The 26,767-nt window shown below is 43.2% G+C and overlaps 1 protein-coding gene and 1 long non-coding RNA gene across 6 annotated transcripts in view; one reads left to right on the top strand and one right to left on the bottom strand.

Moving 5' to 3' along the window:
* nrxn2b (neurexin 2b) overlaps window positions 1–26,767 on the bottom strand; it is a 242,527-nt gene that overhangs the window by 65,588 nt on the left and 150,172 nt on the right. For all 5 annotated transcript variants that reach the window (XM_085936342.1, XM_085936378.1, XM_085936369.1 and 2 more), the window contains 2 exons: window positions 24,065–24,238; window positions 22,194–22,313 (listed from right to left, as the gene is read on the bottom strand). In XM_085936342.1, the coding sequence (XP_085792468.1) occupies window positions 22,194–22,313; window positions 24,065–24,238 (294 nt within the window). The remainder of the gene's footprint in view (window positions 1–22,193; window positions 22,314–24,064; window positions 24,239–26,767) is intronic.
* LOC147060048 (uncharacterized) lies at window positions 18,912–19,802 on the top strand. Its single transcript, XR_015068743.1, has 2 exons — window positions 18,912–19,665; window positions 19,750–19,802. It is a non-coding gene; the product is annotated as an uncharacterized LOC147060048 (long non-coding RNA).

Below are 26,767 nucleotides of genomic sequence, written 5' to 3'. Positions count from 1 at the left end.
AAAGACAACACAATTGCCCTATTATGCCGCAATGGCGCTTCAAGACAGAGGCGGGATGTCTGAACCAAACACCAAAACGGAAGTCATCAAATTTTAAACTCCATTGAGAGGTGTCTGAAAATAAGATTTTCAAGACCTAAAGTCTCCGAGATCAAAGTGAATGGAGTTGTCGTGGAGATAGACGACATGAGAGCAAAGTTCTTCTCATGGCCGTCCCACCTGGCTCTAAATGGCATTGCCAATCTTGTGTCAGCTTGGGCGGCACCTCCCTAATTGTCTTTTGGGTAATTACACCAATCTGATACATGTCAGAGCGCAGCTTAGAACTGCTGAATGTTTAAAGAGGACAGGCAGGTGGTGATTAAGATGCCTCATCAGCTCCTTTGCTCAGCCACGCTTGAAGTCGGGCGCTCCGGAAGCAACAAAGTGTTTTCGTCGAGAGGTAGAAGTGACACTCGTTCTCTTTCGGGATGTCTCCCTTGTCGAAAGTAAGGGAGGGGTTCCATCCATGCATCCCTCCATGCATCCATGCATCCCTCCATGCATCCATGCATCCATGCATCCATCCATCCATCCATCCATCCATCCATCCATCCATCCATCCATCCATCCATCCATCCATCCATCCATCCATCCATCCATCCATCCATCCATCCATCCATCCCTTAACCACAAGATCCTGACGCTGATCACGGGGAATGAAAATGTCATCTCGGTGTTAAGGAAAAAAAAAAAGATTTCCACTTAGCCTGGGACCTGAGACCATTTCTTCTCACTTTCTATTGTGAAGGTAATAATCAGGATGAATGCTCAAAGGTAGGCGGGTAGGGAGCAGGCTTGCTTAAGCCATCCCATAATAATAGCAGTTTCACGGTAATCTCTTGCACGTAGGGAGACATTTTGACATGGATTGCAGGGTTCTAAATACAAAAATGATGCCGAGGAGAGCCGCTCACAAAACCGTGGAAGAAAATGAAAGAAATGATCCTATTTCTCAGGGAGATGGAGCAGCATTTATGAAAATAAAATATCTCATTGAATACAAGACAAAGGGAGCCCGGTGTGTATTTGAAGACAATCTATTGTGGTGTCCTTACAGATAAGCAGAGCAGCAGATTGGAACATTTCCGAGGAACAACAATATGAATTTAGCAGGTCGCCCATTGGGAAGAAAATTGCCGTCATCTGCAGGCCTTTTAAGAATAATCACAAGCTGCACGCTAAGTCGATTAAATGTAGATATTGTCTTACTTTCTCATGAAACAGTACATGCTATTCCGTCCAAACATTTTTTACAACCACACCGAATCATGACCGCAATTTCAAAACATGCACAGATGGTTAATATGAACCAAAGTAAACGGGGCTTAAGATGGACCCCTGAGGAACACCGCAATTCGCTCACTCCGATTTCATATACAAACAGCCATCGGCTTATGTCATTTGCGCCTTGATTCATTTACACCACACGGCATAAAATCAGACCGATGTTTTTTCGACGACTTTGCCGATTCGACACAAAATAAAACGCGCGCTACATCATTTTGGACAGCTAAACCAGTGTGCATTTGTAAATCGATACGAACCTCTCCTCGCCTTCCCTCCGCCGTGACGTCCCAATACTCTCTTGATGTATATACGATTGGAATCCTCAAGGCTAACACAAACAGCGGCTTTGAAACCTCTAGACTTTATCATTCTCTACCTCTGGGAGGCACTTTTTTTTTTTGTCCTAATCCCTTCTTTGGAGTGTCTGAAGCTTCTTCTTATGTCACGTCTTATCTATCGGAGAACACCCTTCGAAAACATTTTGTGCCATCGGAGGAAAACATTCCCTCCACGTTCTTCCCCGATGTGGGTCCGTGTGGTTGGAATAGTGGACCGGAACCAGGATTTGGGAGTAAATGTAGCCAGTGACTGCTATCTCCTCAATGTGTCAGGACTCATTACACGGTGTGCACACACAAGACAGCCTTCTGCTGGCAGGCAATATTGTCAAGTCACCCCAAATACGCAGGGAGGGGGGGGGGGGGAGCACCAGAGTAGCACATCTGATGACAGGCTTGCACCTTTTTGTTCCCCGCTGAGCCGCTTTACACTCGTTCCCGATGACATTCCCACGTCCTCACTTTGTTCCGGTGTCTCGAGTTGAAAGAAAATCTTATGTGCGTGTGGGACTTTTGTGCGCTATTGACAACTTGCAGTCAGTCGAGTGAGGCCTTTACAAAAACCCCCGACTGGTTTGCTCATAGCAGTCATCAATGGTCACTATGAGTTTTTAGGGGTTTTTTTTTTTTTTGCTCACTAGGATGAATCTTCTTTTACTTTCTAACCACCAGCCCAGATAAAAAATGGAGTTTTTACGTCTATAGCCGTCCACGGTAGTGAAGGAGTTCATTGTAACCTCTCCACAGTCCTAATTTATCCAAATGCAGCAAATTCAGCATAGACAGATTTCATTAACCAGTCAAAATAGAAGGCTATTCACATACAACAACAAAAAAAAACTTTTCTCTGTCGTAGTAAATAAGGGGATTAACATTAATAAAGGCAATTTAAGCAAGACACTCAAAACAACTGTGACGAGGAAAGCAACGGCGAGATATTTCAAAGAGTGCCTCATAAATAAGTTAATGAAGAGTAAGCGTGTCGTGCGAGGAATGTGTCACTGCGGAAAAGCCCGCGTCACAAAGATAGGATGATGGGAAGGAAGTTTTTTGGGCACTTTTGAAAGCTGCCCGAGGCGCCCGCCCATTCTACTATTTTTAGTCCTTGTGGTTTATGTTATGTTTTTTTTCCTATCCCATACTATGCCCCTTCCTTAAAAGAGGAAAGCTCGGGAGTTTTTATTTCCCTGTGTTTTTCTTTATTTTATTCTTTTAGGAAAATTGGGCCGTGGCTTTTTGGTTCTGTGGCGTTGCGTCAGGTCATTGGTTTTTGTTACTCTGTACTGACAAAAACTTTAATTCCAGTCTATTCATTGCTACATCTCTTTTGTCATTTTGTTCTTTCAGACTTTGAAGGTCAATAAATTATGTTTTTTTTCGGGAGTGCCGCTATGACCTTCTCGATATGAAAACATCATCCTTTTAGGCTCCGCCCCCCCCTTTCATTCTATCGACTGCTCCCGCCAATCAGCAGCAAAATGCTACACTGCGCATTTTTAAGTATATTCCTTGGATAATCTGGACACTAAATTAGGTACACTTGCTGAATGGACAATATTAAAGTCATTTGTTGTTGCGTGACTCTTATCATCTGCCACTATTCAGCAAAAGGACGATTTCCTCGCGGAATAGTACAAATCGTTTAACTCGGTTGTGCGTTTGCATAAAACATGACGGACGCGGGAGTCTGCGAAAACATTTCGAGAACAACTCAAGCCCCGCCCGTCATATTCTCTTACATGTGCCGTGCATGACACGACATCACTTATTGATGGGAGATGCTGGACAAGTAAACACATCACATGTACGCTCTCAATTATTTAGACGCACTAAGAGGGCTGCGTGAGCATTTTCAAGGTGCGATCCATATTTGGGGATTAGCTTCAGTAAAGACATCTATCTCGGCTTCGAGTAGGAAGTCAAAATGGAGGATCACTAATGGGACATGACTAGTGGAGACCAACACTTGAAATAATTGCGAGTGAAGAAATGCTGGATGAAAAAAAATGAGCGATATGAATGGAACGAATCGATTCAAGTTGGAATGGCTTTAATTGGTTGGAAAAAAAACATAGAAAAAATTATTTTTTAGCTTTTATTTTGGTTTAAAATAAATCATTTTTGTTGAAATGTTAGTGGTGAAATCAGTGTAAAAGAAGTCGCTCGTGTAAAATTTTATATATAATAATAAAAAATAAATAAAATATAAATACTGTGATGAAAAAATCTTGCTAATTCATCCTTGAGGTGAATATTTAAAATTTGCAATGGGAATCGGTTCTGTCCAATGTCTCATTGGGGAGAAATTGGAACGAGTGAATCGTATGAAAAAATATGCCAGTCGATTGCAAGACAAAAAAGTGAAAGAACTAATCTTGAGTTGATTAATAATAAATAAACTGAGCCTATCACACAATTTGAAGTTGAAATTACGCTAAAACCTAAAAAAGTTGAAATCTTTTCATTTTGTTGACATCCGAGTCTACTTTGAATTTGTTGTCGGGCCACCTCGGAGGGGTCCGACTCTTGGTGCTTATTAAATAAATCAATTGAGGGGACTGATCTGGCCTGTTCCTTCTCATTTGCTTATTTTTACTGCCTCGGCTGACTGAAGTCGCTATCTTTAAATTATTCCATTTGTGATACTGAACTTCCTTGCTGCCTCCCTCTCAGTGAGATTTTTTTTTTTCCCGTAGCTCTCTCCGCTCATTAAAAAGACAACTTTGATTTGTTTTGGTGGCGACGTTAACGAAATCTACAAATAGGCTTCAATTGACGGCCGACACCCTCAAAATGCAGCAAAAAAAAAAAATGAATCAGGCTATGTCTACTCGCTGGAGAGTCATCGTGGGAGACTAACCAAGGACAAAGGGGCGGGAGCCGAATCACGGCATCGGTGATTTAGTGCTCCGGCGCCGGGCAGGGGTATTTATATCTCTGCAGCCTCATAGGTCAAAACAATGAATAAATCCGATTCGTTGCATTAATGGCTTCCGGACGGCGGCGTATGGAAAAAGAAAAATAAGGACGTCAAGTTGAGGTCTGACACGCCATCAACACCATGACGACCAATTAGCCGTAAGACGCCAGCAGGTGAAAGTGCATCTTTACGTCTTTCCCATCGGCGGCCAATCGGGCGGGGTTTTCCCTCCGAGGACCCGCCGACTCCCGCGAGTCGCCAGATGGCGTTTACGTTTCTGTTTGTCCGTTTGAGCGCGTCCGCCGAAGCCGCGGGGCTTTGGTACTTGTGAGAGGACATGCTGGAACATGCCAGAAAATTTCACGCTTGCAAACACACACCATGCTCTCGTTAAGCGAGGTTCAATTACGGGAGCTAGCATTGGCAGATTCCCGTCGCGATTGGTCACCTGGATAGAAGCGGGAAATGGGGACTGGCACAGCATCCCCGGAAGACAAGGGGAGATTTTAATGAGGACATTGGCAAAGCAAGATGAATGCTAATATTTAGCTCTGATCAAAGCCTCGTGGTCGCCGAGTGTAATTAAAGCGGCCTGGTGCCCTTGAGTGAGAGTTCCCCGCTATTTGTCCACTGGCAGTCATTATTGTTAATTTCCTAACATGTCCGAGGTTACGCAAGTCATTTAAAGCATCGGTGGAGACCGATTAAAGGCAGCTTGTGAGAAGCACTTGCGGAGGTTCCGTTATTTCCCACCGTCGCATTGCTTGCTGGCAATCGTCGGTGAGCCACGTATGCTCCGATTTAATTTTTGAGACGGGGCAGAAGTCGAGTTAAATTCAGTCCGCCGTGGGACATCAAAGTCTCGTTTGCATGAAGCGAGTCGGTCTAGTGAATGACGTCACATGGGTAGCGTTGCCCGCTACCAAATTAAAAATGGTTGCTGAGATGCTTAAAGGTACAGTGTGTAAATGCAGCTGCCATCTTGTGGTCAACTAATAGAATGCAATGACCTAAGTTGGATTATTTTTTGCATATTATTAAAATAAATTAAAATGAGTGAATATTGAAAACTCTATACACAGTCTCTTCAAATAATAGATGGCTGTAACGCTTCGGTGCTTGGAAATGTGTCAGCCGCAAAGATTTATTGCGTCCAGATTCATTTCTACCAATTCACTTGCTTCGTCAGCTCATTGTTTTATTTACTGCATCACTCTTAAGACCTTTGAAAAAAAGAGTTTGTGAAGATAACCGAATAAATTACTATATTTGATTTTAATCAATGCATGTCATTTAAATTAATGAAATGAATTAGGTTAAATTTAATTTCATAAATTTAGTGCTTTGAATTAGTGAATAAGAATAACATTGTAGCCGTGTACATGATAGCAAGAATAAAAAAAATCTTGCAGTGTTTGGGTATTGAGCTAATACCGAACTTCTTTAATTTCCCAGGAAGTAGTCCTTTCTGAAATTGCCAGGAAGATATGTAGCTTGTCACTGCGGAATATTTGTGAACTCTTTATATGCAACTTTAAAAAATAAAAAAAAATCGCAATCAGGCAGAGCTGGTAAATAAAAATTCCTCTTCAAATCATCTAACCTCTTTGCTGGAAAATAAAAAAAACCCAAATGCCAACAAGTCGTCAATGGATACGAGCCTTTCATTGCTTCCCACTTCCTTGATTATTGCCTCTTGATCCCGGCGACAACCCGAGACCGGCGGACCGAGAGTTCCCTCCTCCTCGGGCAGACAGCGAAATCTGACTAAGCAGATACTTCCTTGAATGAATTATTCAGTACAGAAGAAGAATACTGTGATTCACAGTCATAATAGGAGGTCCTGAAATGGCACACGGCGCAGCCTTATCTATATTTCACAACTCGGCGGCGGGGCCCTCTCATGCAAGAAAGCGCTGATGGGAAAAGCCCACGCCACGGAAAAACGTCTCAGTTTTTAACTACAAAGCAAAAGTTCCTCTTATCGGTCCCGACGGGGAGATTCATCGAATATGGAAATGACGGAAGGTGACGAATGTCACGAGTTTCTCTCTCAAGAAAAATGACATCGGAAGCTTCTTAAGTGGAAGAGGAGAGACTCTCCAGCGTAGCTTGCAAGTGGCGGCGACTATTGTCGGAGTGATACATCAGAAAGCAAAAGCTCGTCTTTTCCACCCACACGGCAAACACTCTCGGGCCTGTGAGCGTCTTCGCTCGCTCTCTCTCTCTCTCTGTCTCTCATTGCGCAGGAAGACCAAATTGTCACCGAGAGGTTTGTGGGGAACAAGAGGGAACAAGATGTTGTCGACGTCTGAGTGCCATCTTCCGCTCTGCAACTTTGCTCGCGGATAATTGTCGTACGGAGACCACGAGTCGTAACGAGACAGAAAAGTTTGGGTATATTTGCGGGAATGCTGAGTGGGCACAATAACAATAAGCCGGGGGGGGGGGACAATGTTTTCTTTTTTTTTTTGCCTATGTGGGGAATTGAATGACCAACTTCTGCTTTTTTTTTTTTTTTTTTGCACCACGGACTTGGTCAAGTGTATTTATTTAGGATTGGGGAGGCGGGGCTAATGAATTGCTATAACAATAAATATAACATGATAACAAGGCTTTAATGCGGTAACTCAATCATGTGACAAATATAAAGTACATGAATGAGCAACCAAAAAAAAAAAAAACAACCGTAAAGACACATAAGAATAACAATAAATGTAAAGGCGCATTTTTGCTTGACTATTTTAGCAGCGTGCTCCTGAAATGCGCCAAGAAAAGGGAGCACAGAACTAATATAAAGTTCATGAAAATATACAACTCGCCATAACGATAAATCAACAGCCGCTCGCTGCAGAGCTGGCCTCGCGCGTGGTCTCTTATTTATTTATTTTTTCCACTCGTTTTGTCGGTTTAACATTAGTGTGAGGACAAAATTAGCGTAGCATCTCGGCCGTCGCGCGGCCAGCCACTTGGGAACCTTAGAGGATGCATTCGAAGACAATGCGGCGGTGGTGCGCAGCGGCGTTTCCATGGTTACTACGCAGGGAGCATTTTGTCTGCCAGTCTATTCAGTGAGATTCAATCAGGTTTCTCAGCCAGAAATGATTGTTTGTGATTAACACCTACAACTGCAGATGTGATCTGCGTTCCTCTTTAGCGTCTTTCTTAAAAGTACGCCACTTAATTTGTCTTTGAGGCTTTGGCCATTAGTCCCACATAGTACATGTTGCCAGCTAATAGGGATTGATTCATGTGATCTCCGTGAGCCCGCTTAAGATTGGGGGGGGGGGGGGCTGTTACGTGAAAAATTGTAAATTTACGTGAGGGTGTTATTAAGATTCACGATAACCGAGATAGTGCTCCCATCGCTCTCAGAGGTCATAATGAAATGGATTCAAATGGACTCCGACAGCAAACCATCGCGGTTTCATCCGCGCTGTATCGGCACTTTGTTACACTTGTACTCGATCACACACTCGGATTGGATGCCTTTGTTGGATCCAGTCACGCTTCTGATCTCTGGACTTCATCCATCATTTTAGGAACGGGGTACATAAAAGGGGGACTGAAGAAAATGACTGATTTCAGTGGCGATTCATCGTACTCAATATCGTACTCTTACAATTTTCTGTGATTAATTCTACAAAACTACCAAATGAAATTAAGGTTTGCGATATCATTTGATTTTCTTCCAAATAGACTAGAATTAAGGTAAAGCTTCATTCTGACATTTCAATTTTGGCGTGTTTTAATGACGATTTTATTCCGCCCCTTCCTCGTTTGGAGGGGTGGGGAGCTTCGGTGATGATTGCAGTGCAATAAAAATTCTGCATTGTCCAACCGGGACTTGTTCCAAGGTGGAGGCCTTGTTGGGGAGGGTTCACCATCGAGGGTGCGGCACTTCATTCCACTCTCTTGATGGTTAAACTAACATTGAAAGGGCGGATTTTCAACTTGAAGCCATTTTGACTTTTTGCCATTAAGACCTTTGAGCAAACTTGGCTTGAAAATAAATAACACGCGTAGAGTACCGGATGGCACTAAAATGATCAGCGGGTAAATAATGAGACGCGTTTCGTAACGGCACTTTCAACCATTTTACAGCCAGTTTAGTGGAAGACTAAAAAGTCGGTGTAATTATAAAACCTTTAGAAATGTGGGATCTAGGGAAGAACCACACACACACAGAAGCCAGCTGCTGAGGTTGCTAGGCAACAGGAGCAGAGCTTCAGACTGACCATCTTGCTCACCCCCAGCTTGCTTTGACCGACCCTGACCAGAAGGAAAGACACAAGAGGCAAAAACCTTCCAATGACACGGACGGCGAAGCTTAGCGCAGCGTTTGCGAGGCTGACGCCCGATTTGTATTCCGAAAGAAAAGCAAAAGCTCGCGTCATTACACCGAGGCGGCGGCGGCACAGCTGCTATCACTCTCAGAGTGTTCATAACACTTCAGAGTGACAATTCTTCAATGACAGCCAGGTGCTGACATTGATTGAAGAGCTGTTAGCGTCTAAATAAATCCCATTAGCCATCCCGCGCATGACTCCGCCACTGACAAACATGGCAGACTGGAGGAGACGCTAACTGACAGGAAATGTAAGCTGGTCGCTATTTCTTTGGAAGGGGGGGTGTTTTAAAATGGAACACCAAACACTAACTCATTTATCAGTACATCAGGGAGAAGAAGACGAGCAAGGTTTCGGATGCTAGCGTAATGAGCTGATATTAGTCTCACTTCGGGGCACAATCAGCTAAATGGCGGCACATCTCCAAGACACCGTTCCGACACGGAATAACAACGACTGCGGAATGACTGAGCGACGGACTCCGAGGGTCACCGATCGCTGACGCGTGGGAAAAGCGCCGTGGCATTAAAACAGATGCGGCTCGCCAGCTAGCGGGTCCAGCTTATTATTTAGCCATTGATGGCGGGAAGGGAAAACATTGGAAAACAAACAGTCGTGCTGAGAAGCTATTAGAGGATGGCGAGAGAAATTTGAATGTTTGAGTCAAATAGAGCGGGTCGCTTTCATAACGGTCGGAGGGCCGAACTATTTTGTGATAATGTTCTCAAATTTTTCTATCTTACTGCCGCGTCAGCCGTCAGCGATGGAGTTCATTGCGGTGTCGACACCAAAAAGAGATGATTAAAAACCAAGATGGCACTCTCGGAGCTGGAGGCTCTTCCGGGCTTAAGGCAGAGATTTATAATGTTGACATCCGACTCGGTTTACGCCCTCGGTCACGTAGGAGTAAGTGGAAAAAGTTTCCGTGATAATGCCGTACATATTCAAATGGAAAGCTCTCGGGCAGTCAAAAGAGGGATTTGGAATATCTCAACTCGGAACAACTTCATGAGAGACCGTTGCCTTCAGTCAGACTGTCGCACAATTGATTGTGCGTGGAAACGGGGGGGGAAAGAAATTCAATAGATTTTTGGTATGGAGTTAACATCCTTTTTTTGTAGATACTGCCTTTTGTTAGTAAAAAAAAAAAAAAATGCGGAGAGAAGAAGGAGCAAATTGACTGGCACCTCAGCCCCCAACCTCCCTTCAAAGGAATAATCGCAGGCAAGTCGAAGTCAGTCAAGCCGGAGCCTCGCTTATGACTAATGAAGTCATTACAGGAAGCCGTGGGAAAGGGAGATCCAGTTGGGCTTCTGCCAGCGAGCATCGACTCCTAATTTGTATCTCGGCGTATCAGTGACGGCGGGGACACGGCTCACGGCGGAACGCGGGAGCCCGTCGAGCCGTGACGGGCCGCCGAATGCTCGACAGAGTCCCCGGGCGAGGCTCTTCGGGATGTTTTTGGAGTGAGCAAAATTCCAAAATAAAAAAAAGGCCTCGGCCGAATTGGTTTCACCGCAAGACTGAGTTGGACCGCGGCGGGGCGGCAGCCAGGTGTGAACGGATACTCGGACCCTCCGCCGTCATTTGTCAAGCTGAGACGCTTTCGCTTCAACAAGTCGACGGGCCAAACGGACGGGATCGTGCTGGGATGATGAATAAGTGAAAACAAGCGGGGACCGCGCCCGCCGACATGCTCCAAACGCCTCGATCTGAAGGTAAAGCCGTGAAGGGAGGTCAAGGAATCTTTGGGAGTGTTGATATTCCATCTGAAAACGTCACGGTGCCAGATAAGAAAAGTAAACAGGCGAAATTCAAGATTCAAGAGGTTTTTTATTCGCCATGTTTGAGCGGACCAGACAAGGAATTTGACTTCGGTACTTCACAGCCTCTGTTCAACATTTAGGTGACTAACAATACTCAGGACGTGTGAAAAAAATGACATATATTCTCAAACATCCCCTGATCTTAAACTCCCAGGAGGGCAAGGAAAAACTCAAAACTCCAACTAGGGGAAATGAGAAACCTTGAGAAGAGACCACAGATGGGAGGGTCCCTCTTCAACCCATCACGCTAAACAGTAAAGAAGCCTGGAGAACTTTGTCTTAGAAACCTGACACTATAAATTTTGTGATGGCGGAGTGCGGCCACTCTATTTGTGTATCGTGTTCCGATCAGAATACGTTGGCCTGGTGGGGGGGGGGCCATCGATCGAAAGCGGACCAGATGAAATCGGGGTGGGGGCGGAGAGCTTTGTTACCAGAAGTTGTAAAACTCGATGGACTGACTCATCTCAGGAACGTGGTGATGAAGCACGTGCAGAGTTTTTTTTAAATTTACTTTATGAATGCATTTCGGGTCTTTTTTCGAAATCATTTCCAGAAAAACTCACGAACTTGACCAAAAACGGCAATCATGAATACGAAAGGCAAAGACCGAGCCATTTAGTTACACGTCACGTCGCCGGATTTTGTTAGTATTCCATCCGTGTGAGGAATAAAAGAATTGCGAATGCAGCAAGGGGGAATGTGCAACGTCTTCTTTCAACTGCTCGCAAATTGTCGAGTGCCCTCGCGTTCGCGGCGTCTCCTTCTCTCACGCTCGTCTTGTTTACTCTCTGACAGCCTAATTGGCATGCAATCAATGCCTTACCTGAGCCTCCACAACATACAAAGCCCCGGGAAAAATGAGCAGCGATCCAAGAACCCATTCGGAATCATCAGCTCGCGACGGATGACAATTAGATCCTGTCGGTTCTGGGAATGTCATGTCGGCATGTCCGACGTTGGGAGGAAAAGATGTTTTTTGTGAATTGTGCGGGACTGATTCTGCAAACCCTGAATGGTATTTGCATTTTATTTTTCCCACCAATACGATGTCGAGAATGAAAGGAACGAAAGACCGGCTTCGTGATCACAAAGCTCGCATTTAAAATACACCTACCAATCAAACAGTCGCAGATTCCCGGACTGGAACCCATCAAGGTGCCGGGCCGTGACCGAGTGACGGATCGGCTAAGTAATGGGTGATTAGCGGGGCTCGGCCTGCTGTTGCCTGGGGGCGGATTGTGGGAACGCTGCGGAGGTACGTGCTTGTTGCCTAGTTAGCCTTCCAGCCAGCAAGTGTCAGTATTTGATCTGACTGTTAATTACTCGTTACATGTCACTCTTTGGATTATAAAATGGCACAGAGGGGGTAATTGGGATTTTATTGGATCCCAAGTTCCATCTCCGGGGAGGGAGGGAGGGAGGTAAAATGGCATATCGTGCAGCAGGAGGAAGAAAGCACGTAACGATAAGATGAACGGAAGGGTCAAGACAAATTTGAGAGAACCAAACAGTTTAATTAGGCAACGTGGTCCCATTACTTGTGTTTATGAAATGACTTTCGGGAGTTACTTCTGGGCGCAGAGAGCTCCGACTCACTTTTCTGTTTTATTTATCTGATGCGATCGGACTTTTATCCGCTTCTAATTTACGATGCTTCATCTACAACCGCAAGCAGCTATCGTTTTTTTTCTTCCCCAGCGTTCCCTTGGCAAACAATGAGAGAAATGTAGAAAGACAAGGGCGGGCATAAATAAATAAATATATATATATATATGTGTATATATATATAAAATGTATTTATTTATTATTTATATTTGTTTATATTTAGATTTGAATCTATTTTTTAAAATAGACTCAATAAATAAATAGTCAAATAAAATAAATTGTATATACATATATATTAGACTCTATTTTTGAAAATACAATTTTGTCCATGAATATTATTGCAAATATATCGCAGCCGTACTGGTCATTATACTAACAATAAATTATTGTGTTTTATGTTCCATCTCACAAACAGTACTTGGCGTTTTTCAACGCGCTCAATAAATTAATGGCAGCATTAAGAGCGCGGCTGCTTGGTCGAAATGGTAAAACAGAAAAACGCTCGCCCCTTGACACGTTCAAATGAGTGTGACGAGCTTCGGTAATTACTCTCCTCCGCTGTAGTTTTGTCAGCAGTCTTTTGTTGCCCCTAACTCTTGATTGTTTATCTAATTTAATGGGACAAAGTCCTTTCACATTTGTAACCGTATCAAAAAGCAATTAGAGTGTGACGAGAAGCCGCTGAACAATGTCGCCCATCAATCACGGCTGAGGAAAAAAAAAAAAAAAAAGGCACGAAAAGAGTAACGAGGACATTTTTGCTTGCTTATTTCCCTGATGTGCTGCTCAGCTGAACATGTCATCAAGGTAACAGTTGTAAAGAAAAAAAGTATTGAATATATTGCTAATTATCCGTCTTATTTATCAATTGAAAGTGACATTATTATGTATGTACTCCTGCTCGCCACATTGGAGATGTGGAGCAAAGAGCAACGCCGGCCCAAGGTGTCATTTTTATTTTCCATCGACTTTCCTTTCACGCAATCAAGATGAATGTGCGCCCACGCCGGCAATGTCTGAAAATTTAATTCATGTGCATGTAAGTGATTGATGGCTTCCACCTTGGGCACGTATCGACAAGCGCATAACACGGCGGGGACGGTGATTTGGGCTATTATGACACACACGACTATGGAGCTACTTGGACCCAAAAAAAATATATATATATATATATATATATGATGAGCTTCAAACGAGCCGCGTTGCATTTTCAAAAATGCAACACTTAACTTTGAAGCAACGACGACCCGAGGCTATTTTGGATCGATTTGAGAGGCAGGACACCGTGAAGAGCGCATCAAGCGCCTTTCAATCTCCCTGCCCCGTCTGACATTTTCTCAGGTTAGGGCATGTATCGACACTCTATTTCCCCCTTTTTCCCCTCCACTATGCTTCCATCTTCTCTTTCTAGCACGTTATTGTACAAGCCATGACCAGGAGGGGAGGGGGTTGGATGCCTCGGTTCCCTCTCAACATGGTGACACTCCCCAAACTGCTTCTTTCAGATTCCAAGCACGGAAATATCGGCGTGTAGGGACGGGAGGGCAGGGAGCAGGTAGCCTGGGATTTACCCTGAGGGATTTCGGCCAGATCCGAGCTTTATGATGCGAAGGGGAAATGATAGATCCCGAAACATGAGGGTGGAGGTGCCATTGCAGCCCCCCTTCACCCTGCTGTGCTTCTGAACCTCGCGTTCCAGCATCTTGTCTCCTGGATGGTGAGCTTCATGGGAAGTGGCAAAGATGGCCATGCATTTCCAAATGCTGTCTCTCGGCACCACTAAGATACTAGATAGACAGAAGGCAGGACGGCTGGACAGATGGACAGCTAGCTATCTAGCTATCTAGCTATCTAGCTAGATAGCTAGCTGTCCATCTGTCCAGCCGTCTATAGATAGATAGATAGATAGATAGATAGATAGATAGATAGATAGATAGATAGATAGATAGATAGATAGATAGATAGATAGATAGATAGATAGATAGATAGATAGATAGATAGATAGATAGATAGATAGATAGATAGATAGATAGATAGATGACACAAAGACGGAAAAGTGACGCCGCTAAACAGAACTGGCACAAGCCAGCGAGATGATGAACCGAAGCAACGCCAAGCACCGAGGCTCTCTCGGCAGGCTTATTTATTATTCATATTTATTTGTATGATATTGACGAGCAGCCATCTTGAGATTCTCTTTCAGGTTCAAGTTTCGCAGCTGGCCCTCTTCATTTGGAGCCTGAGCTCCAAACGTATTTTTGTAGCTCGGATTACCAATTTCGCTGTGCGCCAATGCTAATGTCTGTGCCATTAGAGAGGCTGTAAAGTGTTTTTAAAGCACGGCCATTATTCACGCTATGGCCGTTGCTCACTTTGGCTTCACTTTCCTGGACAGCGGCTCTGCCGTCCACCGTGAATGTGTACAATCAATACTTTTTCCTCAGATGACGCAATTCGCCGTCTCCACATAGGTTTGACTTTCCCAAGTCGCTCGTTCCTCTATCGCCGCGCCGCACCCCCCCCCCCACTATTTTCTCCTTCTTTATAAATAAACAGCCCGCGTGAGCTAAAGCAACCGAAGCCGATGACTAGCAGTCGCCTTTAAGCCTATGATGAATAATTGAAAGGATTTTTGCCAGGCAGGCATTGGCATCCCGCTGCCACTTAACTGCCTCCAGGACTGATTGCCACACACAAAGCCTCCCAGGAAGTTTCAAAATCTTTTCACATACCATTGTAAAATATGCAACAATTAAAGAAGTATAGACGCAAAAGTTTTGTGGGCTGTAAATTCCCTCTTGGTTTTGTAATTGGACCTGAAGTTTTTTTTTTTTTTCAAGGTACCACCTAAAGGTCCGAAGGGGTTTAACAATGTCACCTTAACGCTCGATGACTTCATTTATAGACTTAAAAACATAATTGCGCATTTCTTTCAGGTACAGCTGTCTTCATTTTCATGGGCAATGCTTTACTTGAGCAAACGGTGCATATTGAAACAGTCCATCTGGTAATGTTTATTAATGTTGCTCTTATCAACTGTACTATTTGGATCAAAAGGTGCACTTAAGATACTTTACATGTTTGGCACACCAACTTCAGAATGTTTTAAATTTGCTTGAAAATGACCTTCAACTCATAAAACCTTTTTTTTGAAATGCGTGAAATTTAGTTTGAACGCAAATCTTTAGAACAACAAAAGCGAGCGAAGACTACTTTGTGTTCGAGCTGAGCCTACCATAAAACCACAAACGCTCCGTGCGATGACAAGAAACTATTTTTATTTATTTATTTGAATAGGGAACAATAATGAATATCAGAATAAAACCATTTGTAAATATGTCAGATTATAGCTACAAAGTCCCTAGGCAGGTAAATACATCAAATATAATATACATTTAAAATTTTAATACATCACAAAGATATATATATGTATATAAAAGAAGAAAATAATATCATGAATCTTAAGGTTCGAAAAATGTCGTACTCAAAATAATGAACAAAATATGCTCCTGAAATTATGCACAGCAACAGGCGGGACCTGCGTCAACTCGGTCTCGTATCTGGACTCCATGTGCTTTCGAGGACTAAGGTCTCTAATTAGTAAGATGAAATAAGAAAGTGTGTACAAGTGGAATATGTAGAATATATGAACAGTGGTGACTCTGCTGTGGGCTGAAAACTGCGTGAATATTTTTGAACGTGAGGCAAATTTTTTTGGGGTCTTCCTAATTTGGTCCTTGAGGGCCTAAATACTGTTAATGAAGAGCAAAGGGAAAAGCCGGAGTCACCCTATTTTCTTCCTTCTCAAAAGTTTTTCGGAGTAAACGTCAAGCGAGTGGTTGCACAAGGCGCTCTCGCCGACGGATCTTCGTCTGCTTTGCAAAATGTCTCAATTAACGCTTTTTTTTTTTTTAAATGCAGCAGACCATCCCTAGCGTGTCAAAACTTCAAAAGGAGACGCTCCCTTCCAAAGGACGTCTCGTCTTTGTTTTCCCTCCTTTTCGTTGCCTTCCAACCAGATTGGAAATATGGCCTCGCAATTGTTTTTCACCGGCCTCAAATTAAAAGTCGGTTACTTGCGGCCAACTCAGATGAGATGAAGGCAGCCTTGTTTCATTACAACGTTATTGTCGAATTGATCCGAGCCGCGGCGGCCGTCGATACGAAGCCAACACACAACAAATACGAGACGGGAAAAATTCTCAAGAAAGGCGCTTTTCTCTCAATTGGAGACGAGGACAAATTTAACATTTGAAACGAATCCAGTTTGAACTGACCTTCACCAAAAGTCACTTACATATAACGGACAACTCCGACTGTTGCAGTCCACCAATATAAACTGTATAAACTAATAAGATACCAAATCGATTGTTAATTAGTCCAGATCAAACCAAGATGGAAATAATTTTCCAACTAACGCACCGCTGGAGCCCACATGCTCTTTAGTGGGGGTGACGGTCCCCATAAGAAGGACCAAACAAGTAAAAGTGGAATACGTAGAGCAGGGGTGTCAAGCTTATTTTTGTCGCAGGCCGCATTGTAGTTATAGTTTCCTTTGGACCCAAATAAATATATGAACGCCTCATATTATATATATACAAAACAAACTGACAAATAACGTTTTTTTCAAATCAGACTCCTGAAAACTGTTCAAATATTTAAAAAAAGATGATTTTTAAAAGTGAGGACAATTTGCATTCATTTGACATGAATTTGATGCACCAATTGTCTTTTCGGGCCATGTAAAATGATGTGGCCGGCCGTATCTGGCCCCCGGGCCTTGACTTTGACACGGGTGACCCAGAGGAAGACTATATGAACACTGCTGAAAACAATTAAGACAATGAAATATGACGATATCCAATCCCTTTGAGACGTCATCACAAGCGAGCGACGCGACCCCCTTCCCTTCTCGTCCTCCCACACGCTTGCGACGTACATGCTGATCAAAAGTGAAAAGCTAATGAGACGGAAGTGAAGCCGCCACCCCGCGAGAAGACAAGAGTGAGGGACACAATGGGACGATTGATCAAGCAGTGGGCGGTGAGGCTGCCGATACCGCCGCCTCTCCTGGGAGCATCGTGACAGAAAACACCGGAAGCAATATTAATTATGCACACATATTTTGCTTTGTTTTGTTTTCAGTCGAAGCACGCGGAGTCCGCAGACATGTGTTCCTATGATATTCAAAATGTGCATGCCAATTCATCAAACCCCAAAAATGGCTAATTTCCCAAAATGCCGTGACTACTATCGTTTACGACACAAGCGTGAAATGAAACTAATAAAAATAAATGCTGAGGGAATATAAAGCCAGTCGGGCTCGTGTTAATTCGTGGAACCAAGAGTTCAAAGCAAACATGGTGAAGCAGCGTTTGGCTGTTATGCCGCACGCCAAATCCTGCACGGCATTGGACATTCTATTGTTAATTTTAGTCATCTACATTTTTATACCCTGCTTTTTAAACTCTTTTGCTTATTTAAATGTTGTACTTTTACTTATGTGAGTTACGAAATGCAGTCCATCGATAAATCCAGCTCGTCTTAGAGTAGCCGCGTTTTGATTGCAGCATTCCCCCTTCTCCCTTCAGGATGTGCGACATGACTGGCAAAATTCATTAATCAAATGTGCATGGGGAAAGGCACTCAAATATAATATAATACAGTCATAAAATGCAGCATATAAAAGAAAAGCCGTCTCCTTGTTGTGTTAGAGTGGAAGTGCTCTGGGGCGGAGAAGAAGTCTGCCCTGACTTTTATGTTACAGTCGAACGTTCCTATAATGGATGAGGAAGAAAGTCTTTCTCAGCCTCTCACGCGCCTTCCACAGATACGCGAGTGCATGTAGCATGTCAATCGTTAGCACAAAAAGCTATTTGTTATTCTTCCAGACTGAGGGGTACGTTCCTTCCCCATGCCGTGAGACTTTTTAACTCTTTCGCGGGGGTTAGGCGCGCGTTCACGGTCACGACACTATTTACTGTTCATTTATTTCATCTTTTTAATCATGAATTATTATTACCCTATATATTTAATTTAATCAGATCTCTTCCTCTCTTTTGTTATTGTTTTTGTCGTGCCCAAAATTTTATGTTGTCTATTTATTTATGTACGTTTATTTTTATATTGTTTATCTATTTGTGTATTTATTTATGTTTATGCTGGCCTCTAAATTTCAAGAAATCTATCTAAATAATAATAAATCCATCCGTCTGTCCGTCTGTCCAGCTATCTATCGATGTATGTCGCATGTCTATGTTGTATCTATGTATATTTGCTCAGGGTTTTTTCCAAACCCATACTGTGCCCCTCCCTTATAGGAGAACATTCCCCACCCCTCCCACCTCTTTTCTAATTTTCTTTCGATTCTGGTTCCAAAAGGTCAAAATTACTAAGTGAATAGATCCAAACCAAACCCCGCTGCAGTGAAAGGGGGCGGAGCCAAGACAAAGTGCAGTCTGCTGATTGGTGGATAAAAAACGAGAAGATGAGCAGCAGCAAGTCCCACCTCGTTTACCGTGTCACGCTCCTACACCGAGGATAAGGTTGTATAATTCCGTCTGTGAGACTTAAGCCTAATAAAAGCCTTTCCGAGGACACTCGAATCACCGCAAGGACGAAACGCGCAAAATTCCACGCAGGGCTTTGCTAGAGGAATCTATTAGAACGACTCCGCGATGGGGAATGAAAGATTATCGCCCTCTTGGAAAGCCGCCATTTATCACCTCATTGGCCTCCGTGTTCACGCCCGCCTCGGCGCCGCCGTGCTCATGCTACGGAAAATCCATTACTGGTCTCGCTCGGCACAAGAGGCAAGATAGTTTTAACAAGCAGGAAATATAGGGAGACTTGTGATTCCGTGCGGAAGAAAATGGCCCTAAATAGGAATACTTTTGACTAATTACTGTGATTTGTTTGCATTTTTTTTTTTTTACAGTCACATGAGATCTCAAAACGTGATTCTCAAATTTAACTTCTTTCTGTAAACCACGCGTAGAAAAAGATGAACTCGCGATGCCTGTTCTTTCGTGATAATCTTTTTTAAAAACGAGCGAATGGATAAATGTCTGAGTGTGGATATTTTCACCACCATTTCGAGTTTCTTGGTAAAGCAATCAATTTTGGCATCTGGAAAGCGTCCAAGGCCACACTCAAGGGCGACTGAAAAGTCTGGGAGATGATTGGATTGCTTTTGGAGAATCACTATCGATGCGTCAAGATTGTTAGTTGCTTACGAATGCCACGGAAAATCTAAATGAGCTAAAATCAACTCAGATCAACTCAGTAATAAACAGGTGAGAAACTGTCAGCCATTTTAAGCTTGCCAAAGAACCCCCCCCCCCCGATACCAACACTTCCTCCATTTTGTCTTCTTTCAGCACTCACGAGAGAAATTACCCAGAGGACTACAGAGAATAGCAAAGAGGCAGAAGAGAACACGGTGACGTGGAGACTGCGAGATCGACTTTATCGGAATCTAAAGACCGATTCGACTGATAAGACACACCTGAGATATAATTCAAGCTTGATGATTTGACTCCTCTCCTCTCCTCTCTTCCTCCCATTCCAAAATGGAGCCCAGGGCTTTCATGACGTTTGCATTTGTCTTGAGTGGTCTCAAAGCAATTACCAAGCCTTGTTAGTTGTCCTTTAATGCACTTTGTGGCTTAAAAGCCATCCCCCCTTCTTTAATTAAACCCAAGAAGCCCCGGATCGACAGCGAAGAGAAAACTCATCAAGAGCAAAAGCAAAAAGTTTCGGGCGGGTGAATTCCGAGCCTGTCGAAAGATAAAAGGAGAAACGGCGCAACTGGGAAGGGATTTTTGGGCAAAGTCAACATTGCCCTTTTCAGCCAAAAGAAGTGTCCTTTCTTTCATGTTGCTCAAGTGGATGCAAATTGCCAGATAGACGCCACCTCCTCAAAGTGCGCCTTCGTCGCTGCCCAACCGGTCGGCGTGCGAACGATAAAAGCATGCCAGGCAATTACGCGTGCACTCACGTCGAGTTGAGCCTAACGAGGCGGCCGCTAATTGCAGGGCCGCCTGGAAAATGGCGGCGAAGACGACGTTGGAGGCGGGAGCATCGGAAAACGCGCGGGAGAGCTCAGCTCGCCGACAAGTCGTCTGATCCACTTTGAGAGCGTAATAGCCCGTCTTTGTCTGAATTGGTGTGCCTAATATTGTGACCGGCCAAACTACGTGTATATCGGTAATTAGGAAGGCGAGTACAAATATGGCTGACAGCTGACTTCACTAAATCCGTACATGCCCTAGCAGACTCAAAGAGCTTTAAAAAAAAAAAAAAAAAAATGGAGAATCACCCTAATGGTCTTTCCCAGTCTCCCTGGAGGCTTGCATCTCATCTTCGCTTCTTCTGGCTCACGGGAAAACGTAAAAGAGAATCAAAGGTGAGCATCATTTCTGTTTTAAGTGGCTTCCAGAAGAATAAGACGCAAATAAGTGCTCATAGACAAATGGTTCGCAGCAGGCCGCTATTGAATAACAATGGCTCCGCCGCATGTGTGACTGCACGTGTGGAAAAATCAAGTCGTTCTTGATTTTTGCATATCGCGGCCATCGCATATACACTGAGCATTGATGACTACATCAAGTCACAAAACTCCTCAGTTATTCCAATCGGATGAGTCAATCGGACATGTTCTCTTCACGCGATAATCCGATAACACTAAATATTCGTAAGAGCCCACGCTATCTTTGAGTTTTCGTAACATGGTTTGATTTTTTTTTGCTGTCTGTTGCCAAGACGACACTGCAAATGAAAATCTCTTCTTAATTGCTGGATAAAGGTTACATTTAAGAAAAAATATAAATACTGTCGACAAGGTACGAAGCAAAATTGTTTGTTATTAAAACTGTGAACAGGATTCTTCTCTTTGGTATGCCAGATTTCGAAGACATTTCATTTTGACTTTGAAAAGAGAAAGTCTTCATCATTTTGGACAAGCGGAAGCTCGCTCGTATTCTGTGATTTATTTGGCCAGCCCTGCTTCCCTGCTTCTCTGCTCATGAACGACCACAAGCTCGGCGTGCAACCAACACTCTTTATTAAGTCATAAAGCACAACTTGTGTGTGTTTGCCTGCAGTAAGACATCCAGAAATATGATTTTAGACAAGTAAGTGTTTCATAAGCCACAAATAGGAGGAAAATAGAATTGAGCTCCGAAACGTTCCCCACGTAACGCCGCTTGTCAACAAAGATGACTCAGAATCATCTGATTTGCGCTGGCTCATAAATGTCATCACATTGAACATCCTACCTTGAGTTCCAGAGGACAAATCCCAGAAAGCGGGCCGACTCAGACGCAATTTGTCATGAGTCAGCCGTCGCCAAGGACAAAAGGCCGATCGTTTGGCGGGCCAAGCAAAGAAGGTCAGGAAGAAGAAAGAGTCGGCAATAAAGAGAACAAAGCGATGGATTAACCCAGCTCTATTTTGGGGTCAAGTGGATGAAATATGCTTGTGAGGGATCCAAACTGGCAAGGGTGGACGCCAAAAGCTGTGACGAGCCCACGAGGAAGGAAAATGTGTAGTCTGTCTAATACACACACCTTGCAATGTTGTGTGTGTGTGTGTGTGTGTTTGCATTTTAGCGAGTGACGCAACTTACCTGGGAGGCCCTCACGGGTCTTTTAACTTGCTTTCCACTTGTGCTTAAACCATACATGCTATAAATCAGAATGTCAACGTTGCCTGTGGATGTTTATCAGAACCTAGCAAAGCACCAGTGGTACCACACATTCCCCGCAGGGCATTGACACAAACACACAAGAAAAGAAAAGAAAAGAAAAAGTGAGGGACTCACGGTCATTGCAAAATGAGCCTCCGTAGGACGTCATGCTGCAGTCGCAGTTAAAACCCTCCCATTGCTGGAGACAAACCCCTTGATGGTAGCAGGAGTCCTCCGTACAGGTGGTACTTGGTCCTTAAAAGGGAATTCATATATTATATATATATATATGTAAAAAAATAAATAAATAAAAAAGCTCTTCCATCTTCTCAGCGTACACTCGTGGCTGACAACGAGGCGCTCTAAAGCGCTTACACAGATTGTCATTTCAACACAAAAAGCGTGACCTTTCTCTGTGGACTTTTTTTTTTTCCGCTTCACAAAATCGTGCCCCAACACGAACGTTTGCTCTAAAAATAGAAGCTCGCTGGGCTGGGATTGAAAAAAACAAAACGAAAAGACGACGCACGCGCGTACGCGCATGTTTCAGTGCCAGAGTAATTGGCTAGCCAGTAGAACAGATATCGTCCTGAAAATTCAATTAAAACACATCAATACATGATGCAGGAGATGTGTTCATGCGAGATACTTTATACTTCAAGGAAATTAGTTTTATTTTTTTTAAACTGTGTGGCTGGCTAATTACTCGGCACACTAATAAAAGGTTCCCTTGGGGTGGTAATTAAACATTGAGTCATATTAAATGGAAAGGGGGGGGGGTGGTGACTATTGATCAGCCGCCCGAAAAGTCGCAGTCGTCCACATTTCTGAGCTAAGCACAACGTGGTTAATATAAATGTTTATGAAGGAATAAACAAAATGGCTGTCCTGATAATAATGGGCTGCTTATATGTACACTTATATATTTACACTTATATACTATACTTTTACATGTTTATACTTATTTTTATCTATATATTTTTATACTTTTTTACGGCAACTGACAAGAGATAATCTCATGTACTTTCAAACCCCCTTGATCAAGAACTGTGGCAAAGAACATTTTAAGGGTAAGGTTTTCCGTGCACAAAGCTAGCCTGATCTCTTTTGTTTTACCTTTGGCTGGCAAAGAAACAAAGTCAAAAAGAGGACGACGGTGTTTGCAAAGTAAGAGATGCGTTATCTTTATCAAGGCTTGAGCTCGACTCGCTCCACAGAGACGGACCGAGTCGAGAATCTCGCCCAAGGCCAATCGGGGCCCAGTTTGTTGAAAAAAACAGCGGGTCAGCTTTCTGGCACTGCCGACCATGCGCTAATATTAGCATTCATTAGCATTTAGTGGCTAGTGGGAGTTAGCTTTGTGGCGATACATGATGTCAAGTAAGGGCGATGTACTGTATACCTATGGGCAGGTAATGAGAATGTCTGGCAGAAGTACCAACAGAAAAAAAAAGTTTGATCAGCCAGTGTGGACTTGGGGGAAATCAAGACGGCCCCTCTTTGACGCTTAAGACTAGGTGGAGGGATAATAAAGGACGGGCTATTGCCAAAATCCAGCGAGATATCCCAGATTGGACGGACACATGCGGCTTGAGACTGCGACGGAGAAAGTATGGGCAAAAGCAGAGGTAAACACGCAGGAAATGCAAGATTAATGAGGCGAGGGGGGGGGCGGCGGCATGGCTGAGATTAGCTACTCGGAGAGATTCTTCGCTCATGCAGGTTTTATGGCGCAATAGAGGGGGATTTACAGATGACAGGGGCTTAGACTGCAAAGGCTGCCCAGCGGGTTGGGAGAGCATGGGCGTGGCCACGGGTGTATATCAGTAAATAACATCCACACAAGCGTGCACTCATGCCAGGCTCGGGGGATACGACTCGGGTAGGGGGAAAAAAATAACATTTACTTGCGAGTTAATAAGGATGGAATAGGACTGGGACGGTGATTTCCAACATATGAAATCGAGCACGTCGTCTTTTATTTACGCAAAAGGCAAGCCACTTACCTTCGCAGCCTCGATCCACCTGGCCCACCCTGTGGAGGGCATCTGCAATCATGTCGGGGAGTCTCCCGTTCAGGTCCACGGAGGCCAGGCAGCCCTGGTAGCCGTCCCGGGACGCAATTAGCTTGGGCAGATTACTGTACATGTTCTTGATCACGCCACCGATGTACAGCTCTCCTGTAAGACAAATGACCAAAGTCATTCGGGTTATACTTCTGACACGTTTAGTTGTCATGAAGTCATGCTAATTGCTAAGCTAACCTAAGATTGACACAGTTAGCATATATAGTATATATTATATTATATATTTAAATATATATAATATAACATACATATGCATGATTTGACCTGAGATACAAATGACCAAAGTCATTCGGGTTATATTTCTGACACGTTTAGTTGTCATGAAGTCATGCTAATTGCTAAGCTAACCTAAGATTGACACAGTTAGCATATATAATATATACTATATTACATATTTAAATATATATATCATATAACATACATATGCATGATTTGACCTGAGATACAAATGACCAAAGTCATTCGGGTTATATTCCTGACACGTTTAGTTGTCATGCTAATTGCTAAGCTAACCTAAGATTGACACAGTTAGCATATATAATATATATTATATATTTAAATATATATAATATATGTATGTACGTATACATTTGGTCAAGTCCTTCGAAATGCTAGCGGCAAAAAGCCGCATGCCAAACTTTCAACTTGCAGCCCCGAGGAAGCAATGAGCCAAAAGGTCAATTATACGTGGACTTTGTGTAATGGAATAAGTCAATGATGTTTGCAAACTTCTCTCCAGAATTAATGAGGACTTGACACTTCATGTTTCCCCGCCTGGGCCTTACAATCAATATAATGAATTCATTAGTCTGATAGAGTGATGTGGTGAACTCACAGCTGGGGGAACCATTTAGCAAATATGAAATGATCTGTATGGAGTTCATCTCCGAAGAGCAAACGGCGCGGGGCGCTTAGTTCCAGACGCCGCCGCCGCTTGACTGCACAAAGAGGAATTGGGCGAGGGTGTGTGAGCAGCAAAAATCACTTTTGGCAAGCTGCTTTGGTCTTTTTTTTGTAAATTGTGCAACAAATTCCCTCAAAGCACTAAGGTCCTCTTATACTCCAGGAAATTACTGGAGAGCAATACGGATCCTTGGGCCCCAGTTTGTTTTGAATTGAAGGTTGTTTATAAAGTTAATATTTCATCTGAGCGGACCAACTTTGTGCTCCACGGTAAGAACCGTGCGTTACAGTGATGAGTAACCACTTTCCCGAGTGTCCCGGTTTGACTCCGCTGTCCGAGCGGTGATGAATGCTCGCGCTGCGGAATAGCGCAGAGCCATCCAAAAGGCACGAGCAATTATAGCCGTGCAGACGTCGCCAGAGACCGAACACCTCCGCGTCTCCATGGTTACCGTAATGACCTCTCACGGGCCGGAGGAGGGAGTCGGGAATGCTAAGATTCAGACCTCAAACAGGCCACCTCATCTAGAATGGTAGTCCTTAAGTCTTTGAATGCCGTCATTGGTAATCGTTAGTAATTTTATATGAATGGGCAACTGTAGTTTAAGTGATGACCTAATTCTTTACAAAGCAACACCAGGAATTAGAACGATTTGAGATCGATATATTCACCGAGTATTCAATGACCGCTGAGCAAATGCGTAACGCCACGACCACGTTGCGTGTTTTGCATTAAGTAGCGTCTTTGCATTCCGGGGATTTTGCACGACTAATTGGTATCAAGTCTTTAACATGCGTACTTTAGTGCACACAAAATGAGCAGAATAGAGAGTGGAAATTAGATTGGCTCCTAATAGCTATTGATCACTTTGCATTCAGTGAGCAGGAAGCTGTTTAAGGTTTGGACAGCAGAGAAATCTTGCAGTTACTGCTAAATAATGATTCATGTCTTCTCAGTCAAGAGGGTTGAGAGGGAAAAAAAAAAAAAAAAAGTTGGATGGCATGCGGTGCTTATTTTGACAGTGGCTGGAACAATGACACCTTGGCGGGTTTTGTAAACATCCATTTAGTCATATTAAAGTGTGGCTCCGGTTCCAGATTTTGTCCCCAGCTGGTGCAAGCAAGGCTGAATTTATTTCTCCATGAACACAAACACTATTCATTTTTCTTTTTATTATTATTTCATTTCCGCCCATTCAGCGTCTTCGGAGAGTCAAAATCCCCTGGGGGCTGTTGTGTTAAAACAACCTTCGTTCTGTAGCGGGAGAAAAAAAAAACATACCGTAAAGAAACATTAACTCATTCACTGCCAGCATAGTTAAAATGGACGTCTATGGCCGTCAATGGCAGTGAATGAGTTGATGCAAGTGAAGGTTATTTTTAAGAACTTTTCAAAATGTTTGTCATAACACTTTCATTCCCACTCCATCAAGGTTAATATTGTTAAGGAAAATTAGAACTAAAATGGACCAAAAACAATCATTCACGAAATTAAATAAAAATGAAAAAAAAAAAAAAACGAAAACTAACTGGAACTACATCTTATGTTTATAAGACTAATGACCATAAGTGAAAATATCCTTTTTATTTCCTATTTATTTCAGTATTGTTGCAAACAGAAGTAGGAAGGTTTGATAACTTTTCATTCACTAAATAATCCATATTAAAAAAAACTAGAACCAATGCTGAAACTAACAAATATTGCACTACAATAAAGGA

Source organism: Syngnathus leptorhynchus, chromosome 2 (assembly GCF_054491065.1).
Source record: "Syngnathus leptorhynchus isolate UIUO chromosome 2, UIUO_Slep, whole genome shotgun sequence".
NCBI classification, from domain to species: Eukaryota; Metazoa; Chordata; class Actinopteri; order Syngnathiformes; family Syngnathidae; genus Syngnathus; species Syngnathus leptorhynchus.
Note: the sequence above shows the minus strand (reverse complement) of the source record. Positions and strands in the feature narration are given on the sequence as shown.